The 13,284-nt window shown below is 45.8% G+C and overlaps 1 protein-coding gene across 4 annotated transcripts in view; it reads right to left on the bottom strand.

Annotated features, from left to right (window-relative positions):
• Positions 1 to 13,284, bottom strand: part of ARHGAP44 (Rho GTPase activating protein 44) — a 216,454-nt gene that overhangs the window by 42,181 nt on the left and 160,989 nt on the right. For all 4 annotated transcript variants that reach the window (XM_075561081.1, XM_075561083.1, XM_075561084.1 and 1 more), the window contains exons 8-10: positions 6,812 to 6,880; positions 3,986 to 4,067; positions 3,365 to 3,492 (exon numbers count right to left, since the gene is read on the bottom strand). In XM_075561081.1, coding sequence (XP_075417196.1) covers positions 3,365 to 3,492; positions 3,986 to 4,067; positions 6,812 to 6,880 — 279 coding nt within the window. The remainder of the gene's footprint in view (positions 1 to 3,364; positions 3,493 to 3,985; positions 4,068 to 6,811; positions 6,881 to 13,284) is intronic.

Raw genomic sequence — 13,284 nt, 5'->3', positions numbered from 1 at the left:
TGCAGAGCGCATTCATCAGAGCTGAAGGAGCTTTACAACCCTTCCGTGAGAAGGGCAAAGGCCAAGGAACCATGTAGCCGAGAGAGACATGGCTGCCAGCAGGGCTGAGAAGACGTGCTACAGACAAAAGAACTGTATCCTGAGCATCCCGCGGCACACCAGCTTCCCTAATGCATAGTTTGTTTGCTGTGATCCACGTGTCAAACTGTGGGTAGCCTTGAGAAGAATGGGTTCACAGAACATTTATTTGTGCTCACGTGGAACCTGTGCATGGCTCAAGACCATTCTATCCACAGAGAAAGAAAATACTGCGCGGTTTAAACTCTGGGAAGCTGTGTGTCAGGGTTGTCGCCTCTCACCATACTTGTTCAATCGGTATGCGAGCACATCGTCAGCGAAGCTGGATTCTATGAAGTAGAATGAGGCATCGGGGCGGGAAGAAAGCTTTTATTAACAACCTGTAACATGCAGACAACACAACCTTGCTGCTCAAAGTGAGGACTTGAAGCACCTGCTGGTGAAGATCAAGGACGGCAGCCTTTAATATGGATGACAACTCAAAGTACAGAAAGCCCAAATCCTCACAACTGGACTCAAATAACAACATCATGATAAAGGGGAAGAGACCGAAGTTATCAAGGATTTCATCGTGCTTGGATCCACAATCATTGCTCATGGAGGCAGCAGTCAAGAGATGAAACAATGCATTGCATCGGGCAAACCTGCTGCACAAAAGCGCTTTAAAGTGTTGAAAAGCAAGAGCAAAAGCAAAGGTGCACCTGACGCGAGCCCTGGCATTGTCAATGACCTCCAAAGCATGTGATGCATTTGAATTTTGGCGCTGGCAAAGAACATGGGAAGTGTCATGGACTGCCCAAAGAACACGCAGATCTTCCTTGGAAGAAGTACAGCCATGAAGTTCCTAGGAGGAAAAGATGGGGAGGGTTCACCTCACGCACTTGCTGTCAGCAGAGACCAGTCCCTGGAGAAAGTCATCATGCTAGTAGAGTAGAGGGGCGGCCAAGAGGAGCAAAGGCTTCAACAAGATGGGCTGACGCAGTGCCGACAGCGATGGTCCCAAGCATAAGAACAGCTGTGCGGATGAGCAGGCCTGGGAGTCTGGTTCTGTTGCTCACAGGGCCACCCTGAGCTGGAACGGACACAAAGGCAACCAACACCAGCAGCTTCCCTACTAAGCCTGAAGGCTGCGAGTACTGTCTGTGCGTCCTCTGTGGCTGTTACAGAGGATTACTGACCCCAGCAGCACAGGGTGCTGTGGGAAGGGCAGCTGGTGTCAGAATAAAGACATCCCAAACCTTGGCCTCATCAGAATCATCCTTGGGCAGATGTGGAGTTGGATTCCCCTGCTCCTTTGCATCGCCCAAGAAAGTCGGAAAGGGGTCCTGAGTCATGTCTTCAGTATGGAAGGCGGTCAACATAATTTGAATGCCCATTGGCCTTCCTTTCTGCAGCATTTAGTTTGCTTCTGTTATAGGGGGCAAAGACTTATGCTATTTCCAGTTAAACTTAAAAAAATAATTTTATTAGGGGCTCATACAGCTCTTATCACAATCCATACATTCATCTATTGTGTCAAGCACATCTGTACATATGTTGCCATCATGATTTTCAAAATATTTTCTTTCTACATGAGTCCTTGGTATCAACTCATTTCCCCCCTCTCTCTCCCACCCTCCATCCCTCATAAACCCTTGGTAATTTAAAATTATTATTTGTTCATGTCTCATACTGCTTGTTTATTTTTAAGCCTTTAAGACCCCAGCTATCTTTTGATAGCTTGGCACCTCAGCTTTCTTCACCATTTTTGCTTTTGTCTTCAGTGATCGTGTTGGGAAGGTGAGCATCAAAGAATGCCAGGTTATTAGAACAAAATGTTCTCATGTTTAGGGACTACTTGAGTAGAGGTCCAATGTCTGTCTGCTACCTTAATACTTAACATATAGAAAGTACATACGATATATACTCGTGTACAAGCCAGGTTTTACAGCACATTTTTACGACGTTTTTGTAGTAAAATTAGGTGCCTCGGCTGATAGTCAGGCCAGGTTACTCTAGTATATAGGGTAGATCTATTTCCCTGTCATTATGTATAAATGTATTTACATATGCACATGTCTGCATTTAGATGTTATTTGTCTCCTGGTTCTTTCCTCTATTTCCTTTTACTTTCCTCTTGTCCCACCATCATGTTTGGCCTTTCTTCTAGTTAAAGTAACTCCTGTCGGCTACATTCCCCTTGATCAAGCCCCATCAGGCATGCTATACCCTCCTCGCCATCGATTTTTGATCACTTGTTGCTCCCTTGTCCCTGGTTTGGTTGACACCCCACTTCCTTCAGCCTACCCTCTTCCTCTCCCGTGTACCCCCAGAATGCCAGTCTCGTTGTTTTCTCCTCCGGATCCAATTAAGCAAATTTATTTAACAAGTTTCCAGGCTTGGCTCTCCCAATAAATCTCTGAGCCCCACAACCTCTTACTATTTCAAACTCTGCTCAGTAATGCATGCAGAGCAAGCATTAAAAATTATTGATTGATAAAAGGCAGATTTTTAAATAGCCTTTATAAGAAATCAATGATGGGACCTATCTCCCATGAAAAGATTTACACAACAATAAGAACAGCAATAGCCAATTTCTCATAGACCCTTTTCACATGTGACTCTTACAAAGTACCTTCTAATGTCACCAATCAATCATATTTCCAGGAGCTCTGGAAGAGAGCTATTATCAAAAAGGTCAAGAGGCCTATTTAATATATATATATTAGGCTACAAAATAAGAAACTCCGACTCATGGTTATCCCATGTGTATCCAAGGAGGATTGTGCTCCATAAGATCTTCCATGAGTTTTTTATTAAAAGGGCACCTTAATGGGGCTCTTACAACAACCCACACATCAATTGTATCAAGTATGTGTGTACATATGTTGCCATCATTATTTTCTAGACATTTACTTTCTATTGAGCCCTTGGCCCATGATTTGTGGAAGCAGACAGAGCACCCGCCTTTCCCCGCTGGGTACCTGGGGTGGACTTAATAGCCAACCTTTCAGTCAGCAGCAGAATGTGTGTGCTGTTTGTACCACCGAGGGATTCCCAAGTCCTGAAGGCAGAATGAAGGAGGCTCCACATTCCCCATGGCCACCCACCCAGACACGTCCCAGAGGCCTCCATTCTCCAACAACGGGCGGAGGGTTCTGGGAGGGCCGGAGCTGTGTTTGGATTTGTGAGGGCCAGGGTAAGAGATGACGGGAGTGACGTGGCAGGGGGGGAGGAGAAAATCTGGGGGGGCTGTCTCATGAAAGAAGAGGCCTGCTCAGGCAGCCTTGGCCGTGCAGAGACCTACCTCCTCCTGCATCCCACACTCCAGCAGCATCGTCACACACGCCTCGATGGGGAAAGCGATCTCCCGGCCGCTGATGGTGAGGTGCTCCTCCAGGGGCTTCCCAAAGGATGGCTTTTCCACCCAGGCCTCTGACGGGGAGGAACAAGAAAGGGTGAGCTAGCACAGGCAGCTCACGTCTTCAGGAGTCCATCTCTGCACGTGTCACTTAGACACTCCGACGCTGTGAGTTAGGGATTAGGCTGCTTGCCTCAAAGCCCGGAGGTCAACACCACCCCACCCCTAGTCGTTCCATAGGAGAAAGATGAGGCTGTCTGTTTCCAGAAAGAATGACAATCTAGGAAAGCCTACGAAGGCTCACCATGAGTCAGAAATGACTTGACGGCAGCCAGTACAAAAACTTCGGAAATGCAGGTATCGCCGAGTCTCCATTTTTGCAGTGGGAGCCACGGTGGGAGGGCAGGCGAGGGCAAGGGCAATGACTGGCCTGCTGTGCTGCCTGACCCGGATGCTTACCTAGGGACCTGTGTCCCATGTGGGGCAAAGCATAAGGATGAATACAATAAAGGAAGTTTCCCTCGCCGGGGGTGGCAAGCAGGCCCCCGACCCCCACCTCCAACTTACCCTGTTGTGCCTGTATCTGCGGCAGCACAGCCTGCAGCAGGGTCAGTGACTTCCTGTGGTACTCAGCTTGAACTTCTATCAGCTGCGAAGACACAAGGACAGGGTGGCTCTTTGTCAAAGGGCAGAAAGCCCGGGCTGCCTGGTTGCCCTGCCTGAAGGGGCTGTCTTGCACCTGAGGGACAGTTGTAGAACGCCTGGCTCTGTCTTCCGCCCCCTATGAAGTGATGGGCAGACACTGAGCGGAATTTGGGGAGGCAGACGAACCATAAAGAAATTGGAGGAGCACCCCGAAGCTGGAGCGTGGCTTTGAGAGTGTGCCTTCATTCACGGTTACCTTCCCTCATGCCGCATCCCCTCGACCTGAGGTTACTTGGAGAGGTACAGTAAGAGCTACAACATCTAGAAATCCTTCTGCCTACAAGATATAGGTGAATGGGATTCGTTTGTTCATGCCTAAGTTTCGACAGAGTTCGATAAGAAGCTGAGCGCAGAAACTGCTGTGGCTGTAGTGATAGGGGTGAGGGGACAGGGGTGGGGCTTTCTCCTCTCTAAAAGAGCTGCAGTCTTATAAACTCCCAGCCGCAGGTCTACCCTGCCCCACTGGGTTGCTATGGGTCAGCATCCACTCGATGGCAGTGTGTTGTTTTGGTTTGGTAGTTACACAGACTGAAGGACAAACACCCGAGGGTGTTCTAAGCCGACCATTCTGCTCATGGGAAGCTGGGAAAACGCTGACAAAAGCATGTGTGAAGCTATAAACAACGGCCTTTTCACTTATTTTCAAAACACCCACACCCACGCACCAAAAAAATACCCAGAATGCACTGGTGGTGGGAAGAAGCAATCACCCCACTTGAATGGTTGATGTACAGGGGCGACAATATTACCCACAGGAAGACAAAAGTAAATCCTGGTGGGAAACAGTTTTAAATGAGAAAACTGAAACGAGTGGTCTACAAAAATGATAGTCCGAGTGTCAAAGATTCCATGGTTTTTAGATCCACTAATGTTATGTTTTACTTTCACGCATGAAAATCAGTGGGTTACGCTTGGGAAAAAGAAAAAAAAGCCAATGGAAAAAAAATAAGCTTCCCCAAACCAAGCCAAACAAGCAACATCAAACCCACGGCCATCAGTCAGTTGCAATCCCCAGTGACAGGAGAGAGTGGAACTGCCCCATGGGGCTCCCGGGCATGGACCACTACAGAGGGGACTTTCCCTCTCTCTCCCAAGGAGCGGCTGGTGGATTCGAACACAAGTAGATGCCATCAGTTCCTCTGAACTTGTGGATTCCTAAATGACATTTTGGGCCAGGGAGTGTTTCACTCTATTGCTTGTAGCGTCTCTGTGAGTCAGAATGTACTCAAAAGCATCGAACAAGGACAATTTGGGAGGACTGCTGAGAGCCCACAACTTATCAAAGCACTGTCAACTTTTCAGGACCTCTCCCTCCTTTTTGACTCCTGCATCTTCTTCTTCGGTGTCCTGGAGGCATAGTGGTTATGTTCTTGGCCGCTAATGCCAGGTCAGTAGTTTGAACCCAGTGGGAGAAAGATGTGGCAGTCTGCTTCCAAAAGCACGGCAACCTGGGGAATCCCCTGGGGCAGTTCTCCTCTGTCCTATAGAATCAGTATGCGTTAGAATCAACTCAACAGCAATGGGCTTTGTTTTGTTTGCATCTGTTCCTTATTCTGTGACTTTTCTGACCTGAAAGAAGGGTTTTGTTAATTTATTTTTATTAAAAGATAATTTTATTGGGGGCTCTTACAGCTCTTATAACAAGCTATACATCAATTGTATCAAACATATTTGTACGTATGTTGCCACCATTCTTTAAAGAGGGGTTTCATTTATTTATTTAATCATTTTATTGGGGCCTCCTACAACTCCTATCACCATCCATCCATCCATCCATCCATGCACTGTGTCAAGCACATTTGTACATTTTGTTGCCATCATTCGCAAAACATTTTCTTGCTACTTGAACCCTTGGTATCTCAGCTGTTCATCTTTCCCCTCCCTCAGGAACCCTTCAGAATTTATAATTATTATTTTGTCATGTCTTACACTGTCCATCGTCGCTCTAAAGAAGGGTTTTATGTCTAGTCTCAGTTTCTCCTTTTTCTTTTTTCTAGTTAATCATTTGCCTCTGAAAAGTTTCTTCTGACTTGTCATGCATTCCCTTCAATAAGGGCCATGTCCTCCATTTTTAGACCAGAGTCTTAAGTATGTAGGCCACAGACTCTGCTTTCCCTGCTCTTAGTCTGCTTTCACTGATGAGAAGCAGCAACTAGGCCACATCAACCATCTGTACCTACTCGTCACATCTTTGGCGAGAAGACAGATAAAAATAAGCAAGGAAATTATCTTCCTCTTCTTCTTCCCCAGTTCCTTGTTATCATAAACTAGCATGTCTCAACTTCTGCCCCACTGATACTCCGAGCCAGATACTTCCTGAGGGGGCTGTCATGTGCACTGCAAATGATCAGCAGCCTTCTTGGGCTCGGCCCACTAGATGCCAGTAGCATGTTTTTGGTTAAGACACTCAATAATATCTCCAAATTCTGCTAGATATTTCTGGGAGGAAGAGGCAAAACTGACTTCAGTTGAGACCCAGTGGCATACATACATCAGGGCTGCAATAATCCTCTGGCATGGTATGGGTTTTATTCTTAGGTATTGACAGAAGTGCACAGGTAGAAAGGTCAAAGTCCTCCATCCTTTTTTGGGAACGTGTTCAACCAGGAGAGGCCCCTGGGGCCGCCCCCATATTCCCTTCCTGTCTGCAGCCGAATGCTGGGCGGTACCACCCCTGTGGACCCTTACCTTTTGAAAGTAGTTTGCATAGTCAATTTCTTTGGCCACAAAACTGTACATGTCAGCGGAGAGCTGGTCCTGTGGGAAGTAAAATAAACACAAAGGTAAAACATTAAAGAACAGAGCGTGGCTAACTCAGGAGCCCAGACGTCATAGGCGGGCATATCTTAAGCACCGCTTCATCTTATTTTTGATCAGACTTGGCTCATTACAGTGTTCCCCTCGGGCATCTCTAACTGTATAGAATGAGTAAGTATGCCAAGAACCCCTGTGACCAGAGGGTCCCCGTGGATTGTCACATGCAGGCCACATCGAGAGATCGGGAAGCTGCTGTGGGGCAGTGAAGTACAAGTTGCTTCCTTCCACACAGCTCCACAGCTGGAGCCGCTATGCTGAAGCAACCTCGGAGCGGCCAATGGCGTGGCTGCTCTCCTCCCCTGCCGCGTCTTCGCTGTGGTCATTCTGGTGCTCGGCTTTCTGTCATCCTCACTGGCAATGGGTTCATTCCAAGCATTTGGGGCAGAGACACACATGCAGCAGTTTGGAGAGAAGAAGAGGTAAGATAGGGGGCAGAGAAAAAGATTGCCGACTCAAGCTTGGACAACGCTGGGCTCAGCCAACCTCACACTCTGAATGCAACAGTGTCAATCGTCCTTGCCACTGACCTCTCTAGGGTCATCCGACAACAACCCCCTGCTGCACCGGATTTAGTGTCTTCTCAAAAGATAACAGCTTTCCCTTGCACAGAATCACCCAGCACAAGGAAAACACCAGCTCATTCGGAGGAGGGTAGACAGCCGGTTACTAACCATGTATTTTTTAAGCACACCTCTTCGCTGAGCTTGGGTGCTCCTGTACACAATGGGGTGGGGTGAGGGATAAAATGGTCTCTACGGTGCCTCCCTGTTTGGTGGCCCTAGCCAGGAGGTCTTCGTGAGGAAAGGTGCCCAGGAGAAAGGAGCAGTCTGTTCAGGTGGAGGTAAACATAAGAACAAGGAGGTACACTAACCACTGATGTTCCAAGAGATTATAAATCTTCTGCAGTCTCCCCATCCCCTCAGCCCCTCTCGCTACCAGCTGAGCTCATTCTTGGTACAAACGCTGGGATAGGCACAGGATGATCTGCTGCTTCTTCTTCTGATATCCTTGGAATTTTCTGGAGAGATCATCAGAGTTCTCACACATTGGCAGTAGAACCACATCACGGGTTAACAGAGGAAATCTGTTCTCTGCAGAGCTTCCGGCTCAGAGAAACAAGGCTGGGTTTGTTGTCCCATTTCAGGGGGGAGAAAGAGCAACATATATGTATCCATCTTCACTGAAAGTTGTCCAGGTGTTAGGCATAAAGTCACATGGAATGCTCATCTAACGCTCAGTGAAGTATTAAATTGTGAATTTGCAGAGAGTTGAATGACTCTCTGACCTGTCCACCATCTCAGAAACACTCGAGAGAGTAGCATCTTAACAACAATCTGATGAATGAATATATGAAGAAACTGAGGCTCAGAGATGGCAAATCACCCAAAGAACAGAATGGGCTTTGAGACCATCTCAGCTCTCTCACCAAGAAGCTCAAAACTCATTGCAATCAAGTCAATACTAACCCACAGCGACCCCTGTGGGTTACGGAGATTGTAACTGTTTAAGGGAGTAGAAAGCCCAGTGTTTCTACCATGGAGCTGTAGGATGTTTTGAACTGCTGACCCAGTGATCACAGTCCAACAAGAATCCAGTGAAATGGATGTCTTTGTAGGGCTGCTATTTCAAATACACTAAGAAATTTCATCAACCTGTCTGCCACTCCTGCACAACTCTACTCAGGAGAGTCTATTACCAGCCTGCCTAGGTGAGGGGGATATTTAGGTTGGAGAGAAACAGGTGATAAAACGGGCTCAATGGCAGTGGGCCAAGAGGAAAGTAAAAGGAAATAGAGGGAAGAACTAGGGACAAAGGGCATTTCTAGAGGTCTAAATACAGGCATGTACATATGTAAATATATTTATATATGACAATGGGAAAATAGATCTATGTGCATATATTTATCAGTTTAGTATTAAGGGAGCAGATGGACATTGTGCCTCCACTCAAGTGCTCTCTCAATGCAAGAACACTTTGTTCTTTTAAACTGGCATTCCATGATGCTCACCTTGCTGACATGATCGCTGAAAACAAAGTGAGTGCATAAGTAAATGTGGTGAAGAAAGCTGATGGTTTCTGGCTATCAAAAGATATAGCATCTGGGGTCTTAAAGGCTTGAAGATAAACAAGGGGCCATCTAGCTCAGAAGCAACGAAGAACACATGGAAGAAGCACACCAGCCTGTGTGAACACAAGGTGTTGATGGGATCAGGTATCAGACATCAAAGAACAAAAAATCTATCATTGTGAATGAAGGGGGGTGAGGAGTGGGGACCCAAAGTCCATCTGTAGGCAACTGGACATCCCCTCAAAGAAGGGTCACTGGGAGGAGATAAGCCAGTCAGAGTGGAGTATAGCACCGATGAAACATATAAATTTCCTCTAGTTCTTTAATGCTTCCTCCATTCCACTTTCTTGATCCCAGTTCTACCTTACAAATCTGGCTAGACCAGAGGATGTACACTGGTACAGAAAGGAACCGGAAACACAGGGAATCCAGGACAGATGATCCCTTCAGGACCAATAATGAGAGTAGCGATACCAGGAGGGTGCGGGAAAGGTGGGGTAGAAAGGGGGAACCAATTACAAAGATCTACAAATAATCCCCTCCCTGGGACACATACCAAAGAAGTGGGTGAAGGGAGACAGACAGTGGAAGACATGAAAAAATAATAATAATTATTATAAATTATACATGATCAGTTATAATATACTAAGGGTTTGTGAGGAGGGGTGGGGAGGAAGAGGAAAAATGAGGAGCTGATACCAAGGGCTCAAGTAGAAGGAAAATGTTTTGAGAATGATGGTGGCAACAAATGTATAAAGGTACAGATGTGCTTGACACGATGGATGGATGTATGGATTGTGATAAGTGATGTATGAGCCCCCAATAAAATGATTTTTAAAAGCAAAAAAATGTTTTTAAAATGCTTTGCTAAAACAAACTGGCTCCGCCGACAGAGGCAAGGAAGGATCTCTCAAAGGGTTAAACTGGATCAAACCCACCATCAACATGCCAACATTGAGCTTTTCCAAGAGATGATATTAGAAAATGGCTACATAATCAAATGTTCAATAGGATAAAAAAATAAAGTATCAATGATAATCACCAGAGTGATTTTCAAAGAATAATGATTATGTATTAGAGAATATGGAAAAAGGAGAGGCACAGCTACAAAAGGGTCGGAGGAGGAGGGCAAGGGGCGGGGAGGAGAGAGCCCTTGGGTGCCATCATAAGCACTGGGATGTGAGCAGAAACACAAGTAGGGAAGAAGGAGCTCAAGGGACGGTAAAAGCTCAAAAGCAAGTGTTGGCTACACTTTAAATGAAAATAAAACAACATTTATATTGCCGTCAACAGATGGAGTAATTACCATATATACTCGAATATAAGGCGACCCGAATCTAAGCTGAGGGTGGAAAATGCAGAAGCTATTGGTGAGTTTCAATCATCAAAACAAATGAAAATGAAATTATTAAAAATTGAGACATCAGTGGGGTAATGTACTTAAATATATATTTTAAATAAAAAACATAAATAAAAGGACAACGTCATTTAACATTAGTAAACCAGCACAGTAAGTGGAAAATAGGTTCAACAAAAACAATAAGGTATCAACAATGATACCTTAAGAGTACCATTCCCTGAGCTCAATCAGAAACCAAGCTAAAATGTAAAGAGTTGAAATCCTTCAAAACTGGATTCCTCATCATCATCTGTATCCCAATGCAGAGCTTCAGCTGGTGTGAGGTCATTATAGACGCTGTCCTCACTGAGAACGCCGTCATCACCATCACTGCTGTCATTTTCATACAAAGCGCAGTATTCACTGCCATCCATAGCATTACTAATACTACATTTCTGGAAGGCACGTCACACCATGTCTTCTGGAATGTCTTCCCATGCATCTCGAACCCAGTTTGCTATTAACTCTATATCAGGCTTCATTAGGTTTCCTCCTTTTGTTAGTCAGGCTTGACCAGATTACGTCCATTCATGCCACATCCTTCGCACAGGTCTTTAAAAGGCTTATTCAAAGACACAGTCATAGGACGGCTCTGATTGGTTAGATGTGAGTAAACAAACATTCAAAGCCCTGCAGTGTCAGTGGGGCTTTGAATGAAAAGTGAAGAAACGGCAATCACCTGTGAGATAACAGGCACTCTTCCTGTTACCTGGGGGGGTGGGGCAGGGGTGGCAGTAAGCTATTATACCTTGCTGGGGTACCACTGACCCATGTATAAGCCGAACCCCAGTTTTTCAGCACATTTTTTGGCTTATACACGAGTATATATGGTACATAACCACTAACTTCTTTATCATTTCAAGCAACTGTCCCTTGCTCAATGTACAGGTTCCATATGAGCAGAATTAAGTGTTCTGGAATTCCCATTCTTCCGGATATAATCTATAATCCTTTATAATGCATACAATGGAATGTCTTTGTGTATCTGATAAAACATGCAAAAATATCTTAATATTCTCTGCTTTAGGCCAAGATCCATGTGACAACATCGATTGTAGTCTTTGTTCAACAACTTATGAATCCAGCTTAGAGTTCTAGCATTTAGTTCCCTATTGATATATCACTGCCACTGAGCTGACTCTCACTCATAGCGACCCAACAGGACAGGGCAGAGCTGTCACTGTGCATTTCTGAGGCTGTAAATCTGTACGGGAGCAACAAGCCAAATCCTTCCCCCTTGCATCAACTGGGGGATTTGAACTGACGACTTTGTGGTTAAGAGCCCAGTGCATAATCCACTAGGCCACCAGGGCTCCTTTGTCAAAACACAGCTGTTGCTAGTGACCCAATGCCCAACAGAACAAAACAAGGCCCAGTCCTGTGTCCTTCTCACAACTGTTGTGTTTGCAGCGATTGTAGCGGCCACTGTGCTGACCTCGTGGTTAGCAGCCTAATCAAGGTGCCACCATGGCTCCCACTTAGGGTTGCTAGGAGTCAGAATCCACCTGATGGCTGCACATTTTTTTATGTGTAGTCAAGCCATTTTTAAAGGATCTTCAGAGATTTTGATGTCATGTAATATTAAATACACTATTCAATAATGTATACATCCTGAAAATTGTGGGGAAGGTCAGACGCTTGCAGGCCCCTCCTTGCTGTTAAGGACAATGGACAGGCCTGCAAGTCACTGATTTGGTTCCTGTAGGTGGAGTTCACACCCTACTAATAATGGTTCCTATGGAGATCCAGAGAACAGGTCAAAATTAAGCTGCCATCCTAAATCTAGATCCTCCCATCTTGTCACATGTATACCCCCAATCCCTCCTCTTCCTATTGCGTGTTTATCCCTAGATTGCCCCCCTCTCATTGCTGTATAACCTATAGTGCAACCCCTTCCTGCGACATATGTCTTTGCCTGTAATTAGTGGGCTTGCACGCCCCCAAAGGTATAGAACCCTGGGTTAGCAATAGAGGCCTCTCTTGCTGGTCTCTATCCCTCTCTCTCCTTGGCACCCTCTCCTCCCGTTTCCTTTCCCCTTGTCCCCCTTCCCTTCCTCCTCTCTCCACGTGGACCACCAAGCTGGGCTGAGGTAAGCAACGCTACCATGAAATGTGTCTGACTGCATTATTGCAATATCTTTTATGTCTCATGCTCTCGATGACTTCAATATAATATACTTAGATATCGGGGAGGGGGGAGACAAAAATAATAATATACTTAGATATCTCAACCATGCAATTGTGCTTATTGAACCCGTTGATTATTGGTGGGGGGCTGGCCTCTCCCCCCCTCCAACTCAAACCGCAACAAATAAAGATCTTTTCCATTGGTTGGCCAACTTTATCTCCCAAAGTTCTTGCCATAGATGACTACTGCCTCCAGCATGACATTCATTTGTTGAAGCATCTCTACTGGTCTCGTGCAATTCCTGGAGGCCTAGTGTACTTGCATGGCACCTGGACCTTGACCAGGGGTTGTTTGAGCAGTTGGTGACGCAGAAAAAGGGAGCCCTGCACGGTTCAAAACGGAAAAAGGTATGAAGCACGGTTGTACCTTTTTCACCTTACAGATCCACTGTATATGCTGAATAAGCACCCGGAGAAGCTGGGCTGCATCAAGAGGAATGCCAGCAGAGGACTGGAGGAAGATTCACTGGCCATTTGTGACATGTAGATGATACAAGCTTGCTTGCCCAAAATGAAGCTAACTGGCAGAGCCTGATGACCTCTAACATTAAGAGCTCGTCACTGTACGGAGAAGCAACCCCAATACCCGCTCGGTGCCTCAACACCGAGAAAGAAAGGCCCACGTGTTCCCAATTTCAATCACGGGTTTGCCACAATTTAAGAAATCCTAAAGACTTGTCTTAAACTTAA

Source organism: Tenrec ecaudatus, chromosome 10, assembly GCF_050624435.1.
Source record: "Tenrec ecaudatus isolate mTenEca1 chromosome 10, mTenEca1.hap1, whole genome shotgun sequence".
Lineage (NCBI taxonomy): Eukaryota > Metazoa > Chordata > Mammalia > Afrosoricida > Tenrecidae > Tenrec > Tenrec ecaudatus.
This window is presented reverse-complemented; position numbering and strand designations above follow the sequence as displayed.